A 22,578-nucleotide genomic window follows, 5' to 3' on the forward strand; every position below is an offset into this window, starting at 1 on the left:
GGTGGGAGAGAATGTGACCCTCCGCTGTCACTCACCGCTGTTGTTTGACAAGTTTACCCTGCACCAGGAAAGCAGCACAGGGCATTTCCAGAGACCTGGAGAGATGCTCACTCGTGGGCATGCCCCAGCTGACTTCTCCATTGGCCCCATGACTTTGGCAAGACCGGGCACCTACAGATGCTCTGGCTCTCTCAGCCAGTCCCCCTATGAGTGGTCAGCTCCCAGCGACCCTGTGGACATCATCATCACAGATGAGTGTGGCCAGACAAGTCCCTTCTGCTCTCTGTATCACAGATGGTCTGGTGTCCAGTCCAGCATCAGTCCCGGGAGAGAATGACAGGCTGCAGAGACACTCACAAACTCAGGAGAGGGAACAAACCAGAGAGAGAGGAGGTGTGAGCACGGAAGGGAAAAGAGAACAGAGCCCCTGCCATGTGCTAAGGAGAAGACACAGCCGGTGACAGAGTGAAGGAGCAAGAACGTGAAAGAACGACCAATGGAGAAAAATGTACCAGAGCAGGGACCCGGGAAATTCCCCGCTCAGGCAGCCAACGATGGTTGGTTAAGGGGTTGGTTTCCTGCTTTCATGTCAGAGCTCCCTTCCTCTGTCAGCAGCACACTGTGGTACCAGACGCCCTTGCAGTCTGGCCCCTGGGTGATCAAGACGGATGTTGACACCCTGAAGTTGCTCAGCCTCTTGGTTTAACATGTCCTTCTGCACAAAGAGGGGGGAGTGGTCCCTCCATCCCTCCCACTAAGGAGTCCCTTCTAGCCCCTGGGGGTGGGCAGGGCAGCACTAAACACGCCCTCCAGAGGGATGATATGGGGAGGGAGGAGGGAGGAGGGTTCAGCATGGGGAACACATGTATACCTGTGGCGGATTCATTTTGATATTTGGCAAAACTAATACAATTATGTAAAGTTTAAAAATAAAATAAAACTTTTTAAAAAATGGGTTAAAAAAAGAAAAAAGAAAGAGGTGGTCAAAGATTAAATGAGAGTCTGGCAATTTCCATTCCATAATCTCTTCTGCTGGGTCAATGCCATGTTTTCTGATGGTCCCCAGCAGTAGTTAGTAGGTTGCGTTTATTTCAAGAGATCAGCACATCTGGTTGATTTTAAAATTTATTTTATCTTATTTATGTTTGTTGAAGTCTAGTTGATTTCAGATGTTGTTAATTCCTGTTATACAACAGAGTGATTCAGTTATTCATATACATATATTCTTTCTTTTAAAAAAGATATTAAATAAAATCCATTTTATAAAAATTATTTATTTTTTAAATGATATTCCATTTTTATTAAATTTTTTTGCAATTTCTTTTTTTAATATAAATTTATTTATTTAGTTGGAGGTTAATTACTTTAAAATATTGTATTGGTTTTGCCATACATCAACATGAATCCGCCACAGGTGTACACGTGTTCCCATCATGAACCCCCCTCCCTGCTCCCTCCCTGTACCATCCCTCTGGGTCATCCCAATGCACCAGCCCCAAGCAACCAGTATCATGCATTGACCTTGGACTGGTGATTCTTTACTTATATGATATTATACATGTTTCAGTGCCATTCTCCCAAATCATCCCACCCTCTCCATCTCCCACAGAGTCCAAAAGACTGTTCTATATATCTGTGTCTCTTTTGCTGTCTCACATACAGGGTTATCGTTACCATCTTTCTAAATTCCATAGATATGCAATAGTATACTGTATTGGTGTTTTTCTTTCTGGCTTACTTCACTCTGTATAAAAACCTCCAGTTTCATCCACCTCATTAGAACTGCTTCAAATGTATTCTTTTTAATGGCTGAGTAATACTCCCTTGTGTATATGTACCACAGCTTTCTTACCCATTCATCTGCTGATGGACATATAGGTTGCTTCCATGTCCTGGCTATTATAAACAGTGCTGTGATGAACATTGGGGTACACATGTTTCTTTCAATTCTGGTTTCCTCGGTGTGTATGCCCAGCAGTGGGATTGCTGGATCATAAGGCAGTTCTATTTCCAGTGTTTCAAGGAATCTCCACATTGTTCTGCATAGTGGCTATACTAGTTTGCATTCCCACCAACAGTGTAAGAGGGTTTCCTTTTCTCCACACCCTCTCCAGCATTTATTGATTATAGACTTTTGGATCGCAGGCATTCTGACTGTCGTGAAATGGTACCTCATTGTGCTTTTGATTTGCATTTCTCTGATAATGAGTGATGTCGAGCATCTTTTCATGTGTTTGTTAGCCATCTGTATGTCTTCTTTGGAGAAATGTCTATTTAGTTCTTTGGCCCATTTTTTGATTGGGTCGTTTATTTTTCTGGCATTGAGCTGTAGGAGTTGCTTGTATATTTTTGAGATTAGTTGTTTGTCAGTTGCTTCATTTGCTATTATTTTCTCCCATTCTGAACAACATGCTGCTGAATAACAAAAAATCACAGAAGAGATCAAAAAAATAAAAATCAAAATATGCATAGAAATGAATGAAAATGAAAACACAACAACCCAAAACCTGTGGGACATTGTAAAAGCAGTGCTAAGGGGAAAGTTCATAGCAATACAGGCATACCTCAAGAAACAAGAAAAAAGTCAAATAAGTAACCTAACTCTACACCTAAAGCAACTAGAAAAGGAAGAAATGAAGAACCCCAGGGTTAGTAGAAGGAAAGAAATCTTAAAAATTAGGGCAGAAATAAATGCAAAAGAGACCATAGCAAAAATCAACAAAGCCAAAAGCTGGTTCTTTGAAAGGATAAATAACATTGACAAACCATTAGCCAGACTCATCAATAAACCAAGGGAGAAAAATCAAATCAATACAATTAGAAATGAAAATGGAGACATCACAACAGACAACACAGAAATACAAAGGATCATAAGAGACTACTATCAGCAATTATATGCCAATAAAATGGACAACGTGGAATAAATGCACAAATTCTTAGAAAAGTACAACTTTCCAAAACTGAACCACAAAGAAATAGCAAATCTTAACAGACACATCACAAGCACAGAAATTGAAACTGTAATCAGAAATCTTCCAGCAAACAAAAGCCCAGGTCCAGACGGCTTCACAGGTGAATTCTACCAAAATTTTAGAGAAGCGCTAACACATATCCTACTCAAAATCTTCCAGAAAAATGCAGAGGTAGGTAAACTTCCAAACTCATTCTATAAGGCCACCATCACCCTAATACCAAAACCTGACAAAGATGCCACAAAAAAAAAAAAAAAAAAAAAGGAAAACTACAGGCCAATATCACTGATGAACATACATGCAAAAACCCTTAACAAAATTCTAGCAATCAGAATCCAAGAACAAATTAAAAACATCATACACACTGACCAAGTGGGCTTTATCCCAGGGATGCAAGGATTCTTCAATATCTGCAAATCAATCAATGTAATACACCACATTAACAAATTGAAAAATAAAAGCCATATGATTATCTCAATAGATGCAGAGGAAGCCTTTGACAAAATTCAACATCCATTCATGATAAAAACTCTCCAGAAAGCAGGAATAGAAGGAACATACCTCAACATAATAAGAGCTATATATGACAAACCCACAGCAAACATTATCCTCAATGGTGAAAAAGTGAAAGCATTTCCCCTAAAGTCAGGAACAAAACAAGGGTGCACACTTTCACCACTACTATTCAACATAGTTTTGGAAGTTTTGGCCACAGAAATCAGAGCAGAAAAAGAAAAAAAAGGAATCCAAATTGGAAAATATGATGTAAAACTCTCACTGTTTGCAGATGACAAGATCCTCTACATAGAAAACACTAAAGATGCCACCAGAAAATTCCTAGAGCTAATCACTGAATATAGTAAAGTTCCAGGATATAAAATCAACACACAGAAATCCCTTGCATTCTTATACACTAACAATGAGAAAATAGAGAAATTAAGGAAACAATTCCATTCACCATTGCAACGAAAAGAATAAAATACTTAGGAATATATCTACCTAAAGAAACTAAAAACCTATATATAGAAAACTATAAAACACTGGTGAAAGGAATCAAAAAGGACACTAATGGATGGAGAAATATACCATGTTCATGGGTCGGAAGAATCAATATAGTGAAAATGAGTATAGCACCCAAAGCAATCTATAGATTCAATGCAATCTCTATCAAGCTACCAACGGTATTTTTCACAGAGCGAGGACACTCCATTTTTAAAGTTATTTCTGAACTTTTCCCTGTGCTGGGTACCCCTTACTGTGGGGCTTTCTCTCCTGGCAGTGGACGGGCTTCTCATTGCAGTGCTGCTCTTGTGGCACACTTTGGGCTTTAGTCAAACTGTCACTGGTGTTCTACACAAAATCATAAGTTTGTAGGAGGGAAGCACAGCGTCATGTGACACAGGGGGAGGCGGGCTCATAGCAGAGAATGGCGTTTTCACTTCCTGTAGGTTAAAAACTGATTTCCATTGTTGTAATCCCTGAATGAATATCTTCCAGAGAGCCATGGAACCCTATTCTTTTTATGAAAATATGTGTTAATTTATTCTTAGCTGCATCAGGTCTCAGCTGCAGCATGGGGGATCCTCATTGTGGTGCTGCGGTGCAGTTCAAGGCTCCAGAGCTCACGGGCTCAGCAGTTGCAATATTGAGGATAGTTGCTTCAAGGCATGTGGGATCTCAGTTCTCCCACCCAGGATAGAACCCACATTCTCTGCACTGGAAGGTTGACCCTTAATCCCTGGGCCAGCTGGGACATTCCAAGCCCTGTTCTTCCCTTCAACCACAGGCATCTGTTCTTCTCCACTTTATGATCTTGGGAATCTGCTGATTCACATTAGAGGATGGTCCATAATAGAAGATGTAGGATGGGCTCCATGGGTTTCCACAGATTCCTGACAGAGTCCGTCACTGACTGGTCTTATATATGGAATGCTTTTCTTTTTTCTTTTTTTTAATTAGGTTGGAGTAGACAGACTCAGCAACCTGGGGCACACCCATGCATTTTTTTGGCTTTGATGTCCCCACCAAAGATATGGAGGTCTAGAAGAATCGCCCCCACCCCAAGAGCCTTGATTCTCTTCCATTTGCACATGTTGTCATCATGGAGGGACAGCCCAAAGAAGATAGAACAGTGAATGGAGAGGTGAGTCCTCCCGCCCAAACCCTTGCCATAGCCTGAGCCCCTCCAATGCCCAATGCCCAAGCCTTCGAAGATCACATTTCATTCCATCATTCACATCTCCTTCCTCTCAGGACCCATCAGCAGAGGGTATGATATTCGCCCACTTGAACCACAGGACCCTCTCTGAGAGACTGCTCACTCCCACTCCCCTGAGCCCCATGCACCTCTCCGCCGAGACCAGTATCTATGAGGAATTTGATGTAAACCAGATCATGCTGACCCTGACCTGGCCCCATCCTTTGAGCACACAGAGTGTTATAAATTGAAGAGCTAGACCTCTTTTTAAAGGGGTTCCTCCGTGGGCACTCCTTCTCCTCCTCCAAAGTAGCCCCGCAGCTCTGAAGTTAAGAGTGGAGTCCAAGAATTATAGGATCATCCTCAAAAATCCCACCAGCTCTTAGTAATCCCTGGCTATTCTAACACTCTATTTTAACTATCTAACCTTTTGGGGGAAGTTATTCTAATCAATTGCACTTACTGGGTAGGTTACCATGATCATCCTACTTTTTCAAAAATTCCAGTAAAGCATAACAATTTGCAAGTTGAGTCTTCAAATTATTCAGTTTAAAATAAAATAAAGCCAATTTAAAAAAAACCTCTGTTCAGTAATAGCTTACAAAAATGAACTTGCTTACAAGACAGAAACAGACTTGTAGACTTAGAGAACAAACTTAGAGTTACAGAGAGGAAGGATGAGGGGAGAGATACTTTGGAAGTTTAAGATTGACATGTGCAGACTGCTATATTTAAAACAAAATGCTTTCCATGAAACAATAACAAAAGCAATACAAGTTGACCAAATAAAAAGATGAAGTATATTCTGTTTGAGATATCCAGTGCGGTGCCTCTTGTCCCATTAGGCTGTATGTCTGCTTGCTAAGTCAATTCAGTCATGTCCAACTCTTGGCAAACCCATGACGTTGTGTAGCTCGATAGGCTCCTCTGTGCCTGGGATTCTCCAGGCAGGAATCCTGGAGTGGGTTGCCATTCCCTTCTCGAGGGAATCTTCTTGACCCAGGGATTGAACCCATGTCTCTCATGTCTCTTGCATTGGCAGGCGGATTCTTTACCACTGAGCCATCAGGGAAGGCCCCTCAACCCTTTTCCAGTCATGTGCACTGAGTGTGCTGGGGTTCCAGGGGTACAAACAGGACTACAAGATCCCCCTCAGTCTGGATCCACACTGGCCGATAAAGTAGTTACCCAGCCATGACTCTACACGTATATGAAGTAAAGCATTCAGTTCTTCAGTCACACCCACCACATTTCAAGTGCTCAGGAGCATCATGCAGCCAGGTGCCATGGTGCTGGACAGAGCAGATGTTTAAAAAGTCCCCTCATCACAGAGAATTCTACTGGATATTCCACTCCAGATCACTGAGGGCTGCAAAGAGAACACTTGCCCAGGGAGGCTTTGAACATGTTGTCTTAATCCATCGATATTTGCGTGTTTTGTCTTTTTTGCTTCTTTTCACCAAAGCCAAGGATTTGAGAATCTTGTGCCTTTTAGGTTATCAACTGTTGGCACAATGTGGCTTGGCTCAACCAAGCGGAGGCCTGAAGAGGATAACACCATGAGGACCCCAGTGTGAACTGAGCTGGCCAATGGGGTGAAAATCAAGCTCCACAGAGCCTTAGTTGCTCACTGAGCTCTCTGTGTGTGATGTCTCTCCTGGCTTAGAACTAAACCCTCCAAGAACTCTTTTACCAAGAAATGTCAGGATCGCTTAAAGTGAAGACATTCTGGGGCTCCTGTGTTGCTACTGTCACTGTTTCCATTTTTTCCCCTAATTATCCTTATTTGTTTTTGGCCTTTAGGTTCGGGGACCAGATGTCATAATCTTCCTTCTTCTGCATGTTCACAGTGTAGACATGAACCCCAGTTATTCTTATATATCTTCTTTTAAAAAAATAATTGAATGTTAGCATTTGATGCCTGCATTCTGCAGAATCTCAATTCTTCAGCCAGCTATAGAACATGGGTTTACCTGGGTCCTGGGTGTATTTCTGCTGTGTGGCACCAATGCCTGGTACAGAGTAGGTCTCTGCAATAATTTATGAACTGATCAAAGGTGAGAAGTAAATTCCATTTCTGTAGGGGACAGGGAAAATAAAGTTCTTTTTTTTTTTTTTTTTTTACTTCTCTAATTTTATTTTATTTTTAAACTTTACATAATTGTATTAGTTTTGCCAAACATCAAAATGAATCCGCCACAGGTATACATGTGTTCCCCATCCCGAACCCTCCTCCCTCCTCCCTCCCCATACCATCCCTCTGGGCCGTCCCAGTGCACCAGCCCCAAGCATCCAGCATCATGCATCGAACCTGGACTGGCAACTCGTTTCCTACATGATATTTTACATGTTTCATTGCCATTCTCCCAAATCTTCCCACCCTCTCCCTCTCCCACAGAGTCCATAAGACTGTTCTATACATCAGTGTCTCTTTTGCTGTCTCGTACACCGGGTTATTGTTACCATCTTTCTAAATTCCATATATATGCGTTAGTATACTGTATTTATGTTTTTCCTTCTGGCTTACTTCACTCTGTATAATAGGCTCCAGTTTCATCCACCTCATTAGAACTGATTCAAATGTATTCTTTTTAATGGCTGAGTAATACTCCATTGTGTATATGTACCACAGCTTTCTTATCCATTCATCTGCTGATGGACATCTAGGTTGCTTCCATGTCTTGGCTATTATAAACAGTGCTGCAATGAACATTGGGGTACACGTGTCTCTTTCCCTTCTGGTTTCCTCAGTGTGTATGCCCAGCAGTGGGGTTGCTGGATCATAAGGCAGTTCTATTTCCAGTTTTTTAAGGAATCTCCACACTGTTCTCCATAGTGGCTGTACTAGTTTGCATTCCCACCAACAGTGTAAGAGGGTTCCCTTTTCTCCACACCCTCTCCAGCATTTATTATTTGTAGACTTTTGGATCGCAGCCATTCTGACTGGTGTGAAATGGTACCTCATAGTGGTTTTGATTTGCATTTCTCTGATAATGAGTGATGTTGAGCATCTTTTCATGTGTTTGTTAGCCATCTGTATGTCTTTTTTGGAGAAATGTCTATTTAGTTCTTTGGCCCATTTTTTGATTGGGTCGTTTATTTTTCTGGAGTTGAGCTGTAGGAGTTGCTTGTATATTTTTGAGATTAGTTGTTTGTCGGTTGCTTCATTTGCTATTATTTTCTCCCATTCTGAAGGCTGTCTTTTCACCTTGCTAATAGTTTCCTTTGATGTGCAGAAGCTTTTAAGGTTAATTAGGTCCCATTTGTTTATTTTTGCTTTTATTTCCAATATTCTGGGAGGTGGGTCATAGAGGATCCTGCTGTGATGTATGTCGGAGAGTGTTTTGCCTATGTTCTCCTCTAGGAGTTTTATAGTTTCTGGTCTTACGTTTAGATCTTTAATCCATTTTGAGTTTATTTTTGTGTATGGTGTTAGAAAGTGGTCCAGTTTCATTCTTTTACAAGTGGTTGACCAGATTTCCCAGCACCACTTGTTAAATAGATTGTCTTTAATCCATTGTATATTCTTGCCTCCTTTGTCGAAGATAAGGTGTCCATATGTGCGTGGATTTATCTCTGGGCTTTCTATTTTATTCCATTGATCAATATTTCTGTCTTTGTGCCAGTACCATACTGTCTTGATAACTGTGGCTTTGTAGTAGAGCCTGAAGTCAGGTAGGTTGATTCCTCCAGTTCCATTCTTCTTTCTCAAGATCGCTTTGGCTATTCGAGGTTTTTTGTATTTCCATACAAATTGTGAAATTATTTGTTCTAGCTGAGTCTTATTTGGAGCCAAACTGTCCAGGGCTGATTCAGAACGAGAACCTTGGTCCCACCCTCTGGAGCAGGGGGTTAGACCAGGCAGAAAGAGAAAGAGCTGAGACCTCATGTCTGGGCTGAGATGCCTCCTAAGCCCTGCCTGGAGACATCAGAGCAAGGTCCACGGAGGGGCCACACCCTGTTGTGAGTCCATGGCCGTGGGAACCCTGAGGGGTGGTGGCAGCCCCCCAGGGACCACATCCTGTTTGTCCTCTAGGGCCCCGTGGTCTCCTCATCTGTACAGGGCAGGGGCAGGGGCAGCTGGGCACTCAGAGCTGTAGACATGCCTTCCATCTTCTCTGAGCTTCTTCTCCTTTGCCAGTTGTGCAGAGCAGGGAGGGCACTGCAGGGGGGCACATGATGCCCACCCTGCCCCCAGTTCACGGGAACCTCAGGGTTCAGACAGCGTGAGGGGCCAGGGATTCTGATGGGGAGAGAATCGGCCCAAGCTTTTGGTGGCAAATCTTTCACTTCCAGGGCTGAGTCTGGGCCAGAGGACCCCTAACCCTGCAGGTGATTCCTCCTGGGTCTCCTGGGACCCATATCTCACTTGAGTCCCAGGAAGTTGGTAGGGGGCAAGGTCAGGGCACTGGGATTCTAGAGTGATGCTGGTGAAACCTGGAAGGGCTCATGAGATGAGCTGGGGAGTGAGGGGTGGGGAAGTCCTGGGACTCAGCCTCTGATTTCCTTCCAGGGACCTTCCACAAACCCACCATCTGGGCTGAGACTCTTTTGTGCAGCTCGGGTTCCCATGTGAATACACCCTAGGCAGAGTTGGAATGTGAGAGTGAGTACACAGACCATCAAGGACTATGCTGCAGTTGGCCTGCATTATTTGGAGAAGGAAATGGCAGTGCATTCCAGTATTCTTGTCTGCAAAATCCCATGAACATTGGAGCCTGCCAGCCTACCGTCCATAGGGTTGCAAAAAGTCGGACACGGCTGAGTGACTTCATTTTCTTTCATCTTGTTTTAAAATTTATTTATTTTACTGGTTCCATTTTGTAATCTCATCATATACATATTTTATTGAAGTGTAGTTGACTTACAATGTTTCAGGTGCACAGCAAGGTGATTTTCAGTTATAAAGCACACAAACATTATTTTTCAGATTATTTTCCATTTTAGGTTATTACAAGATATTGACTATAGTTCTCCATGCTATACAGTAAATCTTTTTTGCTTGTTGCATACAGTTTTTAAAAAATTAGAAATCTAGCATTGTATTCATACTTCTATTTTTTTTCTTTTTTTTATTTTATTTTTAAACTTTACAATATTGTATTAGTTTTGCCAAATATCGAAATGAATCCACCACAGGTATACCACGTCAGTGTTATGCTACACTGAGAGTGAAAGCATGATGCCAAAATCCCACCATGTCCATGATAAAAGTAAATGGAAAACAATGGCAATGTTAATTGTGGGAGGAAATATTGAATCACATTATTTTACTGGTGGGCTTTCCTGGTGACTCAGATGATAAAGACTCTGCCTGCAACACAGGAGACCTGAGTCGATCCCTCAGTTGGGACAATCTCCTGGAGCTGGAAATAGCAACCCACCCCAGCATTCTTGCCTGGAGAACCCCCATGGACAGAGGAGTCTGGTGGGTTGCAGCCCATGGGATCACAAAGAGTCAGACATGACTAAGGGCCTAAACTATTCTCAAGGCTCTGAACTTAAAAGGTATAACACTTTCCCATTCGTATAGAGATAAAAAGTGACAGAACAGACAGAACCTTTTGCATTGTCAGGGGCTTAATGACCAGATCTGCATGGACAGCTTCAAGAACAAAGGATTCCAGGATTAAAAGATTTCCACAGTAGAGGGGACGTAAGTATAGCTATGGCTGATCCATGCTGATGTATGGCAGAAACCATCACAGTATTGTAATTGCCCTTTAATTAAACGTGAATAAATTAAGGGGGGAAAAAGCTTGCAACAGGGCTTCCCTGCTGGTCCACTGGTTGGGAATCTGCCTGCCCATGTGGGGGACATGGGCCCGATCCCAGGACAGAGAAGATTTCACATGCCTTGGGGCTGTTAAGCCAGTGGGCCTCAAGCCCATGTGCCTAGAGCAGGTGCTCCACAACAAGAGAAGCCACAGCGATAAGAGACCCTGCACACAGCAAAGAGCAACCCCCCTGCCCACAACTAGAGAAAGCCTGTGCACAGCGAAGAAGACCCAGCACAGCCATTAACTAGTTAATTAAAACACTGCAACAACCAGCAACACCTCCTCCTGTTTTAGTGTGTGTGTGTCTGTGTGTGTGTGTAAGTGTGAAAGTGTGAGTTCACACATGGGTGTTTAATGTGTATTGTTCTCTTTTCTTGGAATTTTCTTCCCCATGGGCTAGGGTTATTTTGCATTCAGTAAACACTGTTTGACCATCCCTCTCACTCCCCAGAAAGCCCATCTAAGTCAGGTAAGATGATTCTATGGGGCACAAGTTCATGATCTCCTTGGTCTGCTGGCTTTCCAATAAAGTCACTATTCCTTTCCTGAAGACCTCATCACTCTGTCCCTTGACAAACAATGTGAGGTTGGACTCAGAGCACATTCGTGAGACATTGGCAGAGGTGTCGTTCATTTTAGAGAAAATATGTAGACGTCACTCTCACAATCGATATCTGTGGTTTAAAAGAAGATACGCAGATGGCCAACAGGCATATGAAAAGATGCTCAGCATTGCTCATTAGTAGAGAAAGGCAAATCGGCACTGCAAGGAGGCACCACCTCATAGTGATCAGAATGGCCATCATTAGACAGTTGATGAATAACATGCTGGAGAGGGTGTGGAGAAGAGGGAAACCCTCTTACATTGTTGGGGGAGTGGAAACTGGTGCAGCCACTGTAGAAAACAGTATGGAAGTTCCTCAAAAAAAGTAAAAACAGAGTTTCCATATGATCCAACAATTCCAGTACCAAGCATATATCTGGAAAAAAACTATACCTTGAAATGACTCATGCACCCCTATGCCTATAGCAGCAAAACTTACAATAGCCAAGACATGGGAACAGCCTAATTGTCCATTGACAGATGATTGGATAAAGAAGATGTATATGCTTATACAGACAGAGAATGGAATACCACTCAGACATTAAAAAAATGAAATCATGCCATTTTCAGCAGCATGGATGAACCTCGAGATTAACATATTAAGTGAAGTAGACAGAAAGAGAAAGACAATTTTCTGTGATATCACCCATGTGTGGAATCTAAAAGGAACATATCAATGAAACAGGAACAGACTCACAGACATAGAGAACAGGCACAGACATACAGAACAGGCTTGTGGTTGCCAAGGAGGGAAGGACCGGGAGCTTGGGATTAGCAGATGAAATCTATTTATACATAGAATGGATAAAGAATGAGGTCCTACAGTATGGCACAGGGAATTTTATTCAGTATCCTGGCATAAATCTTAAAGGAAAGAATATATATGTCGAGCTGAATCACTGTGCTATACAGCAGAAATGAACTATACTACAATAACTTTTTTAATTTTTAAAAATTTGTGGTTTCTATATCTGCAATGAAACATTAATGGCAGTAAAAATGCACAAACTGAAATGACAAAGAATACAGATCAATTCTGAAACATGATATTAAGTAAATAAGAGGAAATTTTAAGAAAAGCGACTGTACTGTTACTCCATTACATACATAATGATCAAGGGGAGACCAGATTTATTACTTACAAAGCATCACTAATCTTAACGACCCCCAACCCCAGTAAAATGGTGTGGAATCACTGCCCTTACTGAGGTTCTTTCCTGTCTATGAACAACAGCTGAACTGGGTGTATGTCTGCCCTTGGAGTCCTGAAACAGCTGGGCCATTTTGCCCCAGTTTGGAGTTGATTGTTCTGGACACGCTCCTCACTCAAGCATTTTGGAGCTTGGAAGTCTCTACTTGACATATTTGTGTACCTTTGAGTATCTAGGAAGTAAGGTTGTCCACCTTTTCAGGCAGAACAAATCCCCCTCCCAAAAAAACACCACAGTCATCTTTACACACATTATCTTTGTGTACATGTGTGGTCCTTGGATTGGAAAGGGAGGAAGAGAGAGAGAGAGAGAGTGTTGTGTGTGCGAAGTTTCCACTCACAGTCACGAAATAATTTCAGATGAAGAAGAGTCAGAGAAAGACAAATATCACATGATATCATTTATTTGTGACATCTAAAAAAATGAACTTATTTACAACACAGACTCACAGAGAATGAACTTACGGTTACCAGGGGAATAGTGTCAGGGGGAGGTTAGATTGGAAGTTTGGGACTGACGTATACACAAGGCTATATTAAAAACGCATGACCACAGGGACCTACTGTATAAAACAGAGAATTCTACATAATATTCTGTAACTACCTAAGTGGGAAAAGAATTTGAAAAGCAATAGATGCATGTATATGTATCACTGATTCACTTTGTTGTACATCTGAAACTAACACAGTTAGTTTCTTAATCACATATATTACAATATAGAATTTTTTCATATGTTCAAAGAGCCATAATATGCATGTCTGGTCCTCCCATAACCCAGCGGGATGGTATGGGGAGAAGGAGGGTTCAGGATAGGGAACACGTGTACCTGTGCCAGATTCATGTTGATATATGGCAAAACCAATACAATATTGTAAAGTTAAAAAATAAAAGAAAATAAAGGGGAAAATAGGGGGGAAAAAGAATGCAGAATAAAAGTATTAATGAGTCTTTAATTGGCAACCTGAACTGAGCCTGACATACGAGGTGGGAACATGTGATTTCTCTTCTTTGAAGAGTTAAGGTTAATGAGATTTATCATGAGCTTGGGAACAGCATCCTGCATGGTATACACTGAATCACCGATACTACTTCCTAAAGGCAGTAAGATCTGTCTGAATCCTCTTAGGTTTATAGTGTTTAGGGAAACAAAAAGTGACGATCGGGTCATGAGGCATGCTCTGTGATGCGGCTCAGGTCAGACTTCCATCCCTGGAGTGAGAAGAGGCTGGCCATCTTCCCATGTTATGACATGACCCAGGCTGACTGTAACAACAACACCGCCCGCTTCCGCATCCTGTGCCTCTGTCAGCTTTGCTCAGTTCTGCCTCCTGTCTCACAGAAGCAGAGCCATGTGCCCCACACTCCTCAGCCTCCTGAGTCTCGGTGAGTCCAGAAAGACACAGTCGGAGAGGGTTATGGTGGAAATCGGGGGGTCTTCACACCACTGACCAGGTTCCCTGGATGAAGGTGCAAGGAGCGTGGGGTCCATCAGGACAAGCCATTTCTGACAGGCTTTTCCTTCTAGGATTCTGTGTGAGTCTAAGGATCTGGGCAGCTGTGGGTGAGTCCTCCCCATCCCTTATTTCTCTGTTGAGCAGAGTAGTTGGGGCTGATGCAGATGACACTGGGGGCGGGGGTGAGACCCCTGTCAGTACAGCGAGAGCCGTGTGTCCTGTGGATCCCAGGTCCTCCTATTGGCCTTGATAGTCATCTTTGCTCTCACCAGAGGTTAGCCCAGCTCTGGACTCTGGACCTGAAGGCACAGTGTGAAGTCTGGGAGCTGGGAGCTAGGCCCACTGAGTGCCATTTCTATCATGAGAGGGGAGCAAGAGGCTGCAGCCCACAGACCCTCCCCTACAAGCTGGCTCCTGGCATCTCCAACTGGCCCTTAACAACAGGATCTGCAGGACCGCCCGCTAGACCTGACCCCAGGGAAGGGTCTGGTCATCAGGCAGGGCCACTTGGACCTTGTCACACATTTGATGTAGGTTAGTTAACAAAGGAGCGAGGTTCAAGGTTTACTTCCTTCTTTTTAGTCTAGTGGCTTTTTCACTGCTTTGTTGTGTTAGTGTTAGTCAGTCATGTCCTACTCCTTTCGACTCCATGGACTGTAGCTCACCAGGCTCCTCTGTCCATAGGATTCTCCAGGCAAGAATATGGAGGTGGTTGCCATTTCCTTATCCAGGGGATCTTGCCATCTCAGGGACTGAACCCTGTTCTCCTGCCTTGCAGGAAGATTCTTTACCATTTTGAGCTACAACAAATGCAACAGGGAAGTCCTTTTGCTTCTTCTCCATGCATCAATTTTTCTGTGGTATTTTATTTTGCCTTCATTGTGCAGCTTGTGGGATCTTTCCAGGATCAGGGTTTCAACTTGGGCCCTTGGCAGAGAAAGTGCCAAGTCCTAACCACTGGGCAGCCCAGGTTTTTTGTGTTTTGAGAGAAAGGTTCTCAACATTTTGTCAACCCAAGGAGTGATTCATGTCCTGAGAATTTCCATGATGTCCGTCCTGGATTGACTGTGTCTCTGTCTGTCCCCAAGCCCCAGGTGTCCTTGAGCATCAGTGTGATGCACTTTAGGGGAGAAGAGTTCGAAGAATTAAAGGGGAAGCCCACCCACGAGGGCTGTGGGGAGAGCTGACTGTTCCCATTTTCTTCTCAAAGCCTGTGTCTCCTTTTCTCCTAGGTAAATATGAGAAGCTGTCTTTGTCCGCCTGGCCAAGCCCCGTGGTTCCCTTAGGACAGACTGTGACTCTTCAGTGTCACTCCCATTCCCCACTTAAGAGATTCAGACTGTTCAAAACAGATGGGAAAAGGCGTTTGTCTGAGCTCCAAGGACATCATTTCAATAACTTCACCCTTGGCCCGGTGACCGGAGAACATGCCGGGTCCTACACATGTTCTGAAGCCTACTGGTCTGCACCCAGTGACCCCCTGCAGATTGTGGTCTCAGGTAGGAGGGGTCCAGCCCAGCCCAGTACAGCCGTGCCTGCAGGTAATCCTACACTAGGTCCACTTGCCCATGCAGAGCAAGACTTCCTCAGGACTCCCAGCCAGGACCAAACCTGGGAAAGAGAACCCACTCTGAGTGTTTAAACTCAGGGTGTAGAATAGAGGGATGGGGTGCCCCAAGGCAGGAAGGAGGAGCCTCCCTAGGCATGAGTTAGACAGGATGCTGCCACTGCCTACCAGCAGGGAGGATGGAGCAGGACCCTGATCCAGCACCTGCCACCCGTTAGGGAGCTATAATCCCATTTGAAGGAGCTGAAGCCTCAGGGACAAGTCCCAGGAATGTCTCAGAGGCATGAGGTGGGGACACAGATGGGGAAATGTTCCCTTTTCTCCACCTCCACCCCAATGTCCTGCAGTCAGCGCCCACATTCTAGATGAGTGTGAAGGGAGCCAGGGTATGCATCCTCAGACCCACCCCAGCCCCCACCACACATATTAGGGATGGGATGAAGCTCAGAGCATGGTAACGCACTCCAGTATTCTCAACTGGAGAATCCCATGGGCAGAGGAGCCTGGCTGGCTACAGTCCATGGAGTTGCACAGAGTCGGACTTAACTGAAGTGACTGAGTAAACATGCATGAACCCGAGAGCAGATCCAACAGCTAAAGGGCTTAGAATGAGCACAGAGGAAGGGGAGGTCTTGAACAAAAAGAAACATGAGCCAAAACCCGAGAACAAGGCTAAAGAGAATGCAACAAAACACACAGGAAGGGTAGTTGGCTCCGCTGGTAAATGGGGAGGAGTTTTACACCTTCAGATGTCAGCGGAAGGGCCAAGGTGGGTGACTCACTGAAGCTCACAACCTTTTGTTCCTAGGTGTGTTCACAAAACCCTCCATCTCAGCCCACCCAGGGCCCCTCGTGCAGCAGGGACAGAATGTGACCCTCCGCTGTCACTCACTGGTGATGTTTGACAAGTTTATCCTGCACCATGAAAACAGCACAGGGCATTTCCAGAGACGTGGAGAGATGCTCACTGGTGGGTATGCCCCAGCTGACTTCTCCATTGGCCCCATGACTTTGGCGAGTGCCGGCACCTACAGATGCTACGGCTCTCTCAGAAGATCCCCCTATGAGTGGTCAGCCCCCAGCGACCCTGTGGACATCATGATCACAGGTGAGTGTGGCCATACGTCCCTTCTGCTCTCTGTGTCACAGAAGGTCTGGTGTCCAGTCCAGCATCAGTACTGGGAGAGAATGACAGGCGTGCAGAGACACTCACAAACTCAGGAGAGGGAACAAACCAGAGAGAGAGGAGGTGTGAACACGGAAGGGAAAAGAGAACAGAGTCCCTGCCCTGTACTAAGGAGAAGACACAGCCGGTGACAGACTGAAGGACCAAGAACATGAAAGAACGACCAATAGAGAAAAATGAACCAGAGCAGGGACCCAGGAAATTCCCCGCTCAGGCAGCCAACGATGGTTGGTTAAGGGGTTGGTTTCCCGCTTTCATGTCAGAGCTCCCTTCCTCTGTCAGCAGCACATTGTGGTACCAGACGCCCTTGCTGTTCAGCCCCTGGGTGATCGTGATGGAGGTTGACACCCTGACATTGCTCAGGGTCGCGGTTTAACGCGTCCTTCTGCACAAAGAGGCGGGGGGAGTGGCCCCTCCAACCATCCCTGCTAAACCATCCCTTCCAGCCCTTGGGGGTGGGCAGGGCAGCGCTGAACACGCCCTCAAGAAAGAGGTGGTCAAAGATTAATGAGATTCTGGCAATTTTCACTCCATAATCTCTTCTTCTGGGTCAATGCCATGTTTGCTGATGGTCCCCAGCAGTAGTTAGTAGTCTATTTAGTAGTAGTCTGCTTATTTCAAGAGAATGGCACATCTGGTTGATTTTTATAATTTATTTTATCTTATTTATGTTTGTTGAAGTCTAGTTGATTTCAGATGTTGTTAATTCCTGTTGTACAACAGAGTGATTCAGTTATTCATATACATATATTCTTTCTTTAAAAAAGAATATTAAATGACAATCCATTTAAAAAATTATGTATTTTTTAAAAGGATTTTAAATGACACTCCATTTTTAAAGTTATTTCTAAGTTTTCTTTTTTTATTTATTATTTTTTTAACTTTACAGTATTGTATTGGTTTTGCCATATATCAACATGAATCCACCACAGGTATACATGTGTTCCGCACCCTGTAGCCTCCTCCTTCCTCCCTCCCCATACCATCCCTCTGGGTCGTCCCAGTGCACCAGCCCCAAGCATCCAGTATCGTGATTCGAACCTGGACTGGTGACTCGTTTCATATATGATATTATACATGTTTCAATGCCGTTCTCCCAAATCAACCCACCCTCTCTGTGCTGGGTACCCCTTACTGTGGGGCTTTCTCTCCTGGCGGTGGGCGGCCTTCTCATTGCAGTGCTGCTCTTGTTGCACTCTTCAGGCTTTAGTCCTCTACTTAGGAGTAGAGTTACTTTGTGCTCTAAGATCAAGCTCTCCTCCTTCCAGGTCTGTCCAAAAAAACCCTCTCTCTCAGCCCAGAGGGGCCCCATGGTGAGGTCAGGAGAGAACGTGACCTTGGTCTGCAGCTCCGAGAGTGCCTTTGACCAGTTCCATTTGCTCAGGGAGGGGGTGAACCTTGGACGCCATCTCGCTGGAGGGCAGAGCCCCCGCAGAGCACTCCAGGCAGAGTTCCCTCTGGGTCCTGGGACCCCAGCCCACAGCGGGGTCTATAGGTGTTACGGCTCTTTCACTCGCTCTCCCTACTCGTGGTCAAACTCCAGCGACCCACTGTTCCTGTCTGTCACAGGTGAGCAACCTCTTCCTGGCCCATGCTTTGTTGTTCCTGTTCAGACGCTATGTTGTCCAACCCTTTGCCACCCTGAGGCCTGCAGCACAACAGACTCCTCTGTCCTTCACTATCTCCTCCACATGGATCACAGCCTTGTAGTGGTGAAGGGGCCTTCGTACCTCAGTGAAGCTATGAGCCAGTCATGCAGGGTCACCCAAGCCTGACAGATCATAGTGAATAGTTACTGTTCACCCCTTCTGGCTTTTTTCTCTAAGGATCCACTACAAGTACTTGCCCATCAATCATGGATCCACACACCACAGAAGGTAAGCAAGACGGTCTCCTATCTCAGCAAATTTCTGAGAAGACAGAGGGTCCCTGTGTGAGTGTTCATTCTACCACCTCCCAGTTGTGACTTTGGGCTCCTCAACATCCCTGTCATGTCAGCATTTGAGATCATGGTCTGTATTAGAACCAGAGAGGGCATTGAGTTTCTCATTCTCTGGGACTGGGAATTTCTAAAGTGAACAAAGCGAGACCAAGTGATTTGACCCCATGCTTAAGGGAGATGCTTACCCTCCCTCCACCAGTATCTTTGGGGAAGGATGCAGGGGACAAGGGGAGAGTTTTAGGGAGCACCTTCAATATGTGCTATTCCTCTGTTAGTGTTTTATGAAGTAAACATTTCACAGTTCAGAAATAGAAGTGTCATGTCTTCTTGAGGATTCCATTCCAGGTATATGTGGATGGAGGGGGAAATATATGGAGGATTAAAGCAGTCCCCATTCATGCAAAATTACCATGCCTTGTCACATGGGGCAGCAGAGATAAACTGCATTGGTGCCTGGGGGACCTGGTTTCAGACCGCTGCTGGTCTTCCATGGCCTCTTTACTTCATCCACTGCTAGCATCTCTCCTGGATGCTGTGGTACCTGCTGGGAAGTGGAGACCATACTGATCAGGTTGAGAGCTGCTGACACACTTTGACACAAGGATACAATAACTCCTGTGTGTAGGGGCAGGGTGGATGCAACGAATAACCAGACCTTCTTCCCTTTGATCGTTGGCAGAAGCACGGCTTCCTCAAGGCCACTCCAGACAGCTGCACCTTCTCCTTAGGCTCTCCGTAGCCTTCATCTACACCAGCATCTTCCTCGCTGTTCTTGTCTGCACTGGTTACCCATAAAGTAAGTATGAAGAGCCAAGCTGTCACTGGTGTTCTCCCACAATCATAAGTCTGAAGGAGGGAAGCACAGTGTCATCTGACACAGGATGAGGTGGGCTCATAGCAGAGAATGGCGTTTTCACTTCCTGTAGGTTAAAAAGTGATTTCCATTGTTGTACTCCCTGAATGAATATATTCCAGAGACCCATGGAACCCTGTTCTATTTATGAAAATATGTGTTAATTTATTCTTAGCTGAATCAGGTCTCAGCTGCAGCATGAGGGATCCTCACTGCTGTGCTGGGGTGCAGTTCAAGGCTCCAGAGCTCGTGGGCTCAGCAGTTGCAGCATTGAGGATAGTTGCTTCAAGGCATGTGGGATCTCAGTTCTCCCACCTAGGATAGAACCCATACTCTCTGCACTGGAAGGTTGACCCTTTATCCCTGGGTCCCCAGGAACATTCCAAGGCCTGTTCTGCCCTTCAACCACAGCCATCCATTCTTCTCCCCTTTATGATCTCGGGAATCTGCTGATACGCATTAGACGATGGTCCATAACAGAATATGTAGGATGGACTTCTTGGGTTTCAACAGATTCCTGAGAGAGTCTGTCAGTGGCTGGGCTTGTATAGGGGATTTTTTTTTAATTTAGTGGAGTAGACAGACTCAGCAACCTGGGGCACACCCCTGCTTTTTTTGGCTTTGATGTCTCCACCAAAGATATGGAGGTCTAGAAGAATCGCCCCCACCCCAAGAGCCTTGACTCTCTTCCATTCGCAGATGTTGCCATCATGGAAGGAGAGCCCAAAGAAGACAGAACAGTGAATGGTGAGGTGAGTCCTTCCACCCAAACCCTTGCCATAGCCTGAGCCCCTCCAATGCCCAATGCCCCAGCCTTCGAAGATCACATTTCATTCCATCATTCACATCTCCTTCCTCTCAGGACCCATCAGCAGAGGATGTGATATTCACCCACTTGAACCACAGGACCCTCTCTGAGACAGTGTTCACTCCTGAGCCTCATGCACCTCTCTGCCGAGACTACTATCTATGAGGAATTCGATGCAAACCAAGACCATGCTGACCCTGACCTGGCCCCATCATTTGAGCACACAGAATGTTAAAAATTGAAGAGCTACATCTCTTTTTAAAGGGGTTCCTCCATGGGCACTCCTTCTCCTCCTCCAAAGCAGCCCTGCAGCTCTGAGGAGAACAGTGGAGTAAAACAATTATAGGATAGTCTCCAAAAATCCCACCACCTCTTAGTAATCCCCTGGGTATTCTAATAGTCTGTTTTAACTATGTAACCTTTTGGGAGAAGTTATTCTAATCAATTGCACATACTGGGTAGCTTACCATGATCGTCCTACTTTTTCAAAAATTCCAGTAAAGCATAACAATTTGCAAGTTGAGTCTTCAAATTATTCAGTTTAAAATAAAATAAAGCCAATTTTAAAAAACCTCTGTTCAGTAATAGCTTACAAAAATGAACTTGTTTACAAGACAGAAACAGACTTGTAGACTTAGAGAACAAACTTAGAGTTACAGAGGGGAAGGATGAGGGGAGAGAGAGATTGGAAGTTTAAGATTGACATGTGCAGACTGCTATATTTAAAACAAAATGCCTTCCATGAAACAATAACAAAAGCAATGCAAGTTGGCCAAATAAAAAGATGAAGTATATTCTGTTTGAGATATCCAGTGTGGTGCCTCTTGCCACACGAGACTGTGTGTTTGCATGCTAAGTCATTTCAGTCATGTCCGACTCATGGCGGACCCATGACATTGTGTAGCTCTTTAGGCGCCTAGGTGCATGCGATTCTCCAGGCAAGAATCCTGGAGTGAGTTGCCATTCCCTTCTCAAGGGGATCTTCTTGACCCAGAGATCAAACCCACGTCTCTCATATCTCTTGCATTGGCAGGCGGATTCTTTACCACTGAGCCATCGGGGAAGGCCCCTCGGCCTTTTCCCAGCCGTGTGCACTGAGGATGCTGGGGTTCCAGGGGTAGAAACAAGACAACAAGATGCCCCTAGTCTGGATCTGCACTGGCCGATAAAGTACTTACCCAGCCACGAGGTACAGACAATGACTCTACGAAGTAAAGCATTCAGTTCTTCAGTCACACCCACATTTCAAGTGCTCAGGAGCATCATGTGGCCAGGTGCCATGGTGCTGGACAGAGCAGATGTTTTAAAAGGCCCTCATCACAGATAATACTACTGGACATTCCACGCCAGATCACTGAGGGCTGCAGAGAGAACACCTGCCCCAGCGAGGCTTTGCACATGTTGTGTTAATCCATCGATATTCACATGTTTAGTCTTTTTTGCTTCTTTTCTCCAAAGCCAAGGATTTGAGAATCTTGTGCCTTTTAAGTTATCAACTGTTGGCAAAATGTGGCTTGGCTCAACGTGGCTTGGCTCAACCAAGCAGAGGGCTGAAGAGGATAACACCATGAGGACCCCGGTGTGAACTGAGTGGCAAATGGGATGAAAATCAAGCTCCACGGAGCCTTAGTTGCTCACTGAGCTCTCTGTGTGTGATGTCTCTCCTGGCTTAGAACTAAACCACCCAAGAACTCTTTTACCAAGAAATATCAGGATCGCTTAAAGTGAAGACATTCTGGGGCTCCTGTGTTGCTACTGTCACTGTTTCCATGTTTCCCCTAATTATCCATTGGTTTTTTTTCCCCCCCCTTTTTTTTCCTTGCCTCTAGGTGAGGGACCAAAGTCATGATCTTCATTTTTCTGAATGTTCACAGTGTAGATTTGAACCCCAGTTGTTCTCAGATTACTTCTTTAAAAAAAAAAAAATTGAATGTTAGCATTTGATGCCTTCATTCTGCAGAATCTGAGTTCTTCAACCACACACAGAAGATGGGTGTACCTGGG

General features: G+C 44.6%; 1 protein-coding gene across 1 annotated transcript; it reads left to right on the top strand.

Annotated features, from left to right (window-relative positions):
• The first annotated feature begins 496 nt into the window (after positions 1–496).
• Positions 497–19,708, top strand: LOC113875805 (putative killer cell immunoglobulin-like receptor-like protein KIR3DX1). The gene is made up of 7 exons (XM_027514478.1): positions 497–557; positions 15,451–15,717; positions 16,594–16,893; positions 17,235–17,335; positions 18,240–18,540; positions 18,798–18,848; positions 19,593–19,708. The coding sequence occupies exons 1-7, from the start codon at positions 497–499 to the stop codon at positions 19,706–19,708; spliced, it is 1,197 nt and encodes a 398-aa protein (XP_027370279.1).
• Positions 19,709–22,578: the final 2,870 nt, after the last annotated feature.

This window comes from Bos indicus x Bos taurus, chromosome 18 (assembly GCF_003369695.1).
Source record: "Bos indicus x Bos taurus breed Angus x Brahman F1 hybrid chromosome 18, Bos_hybrid_MaternalHap_v2.0, whole genome shotgun sequence".
NCBI lineage: Eukaryota > Metazoa > Chordata > Mammalia > Artiodactyla > Bovidae > Bos > Bos indicus x Bos taurus.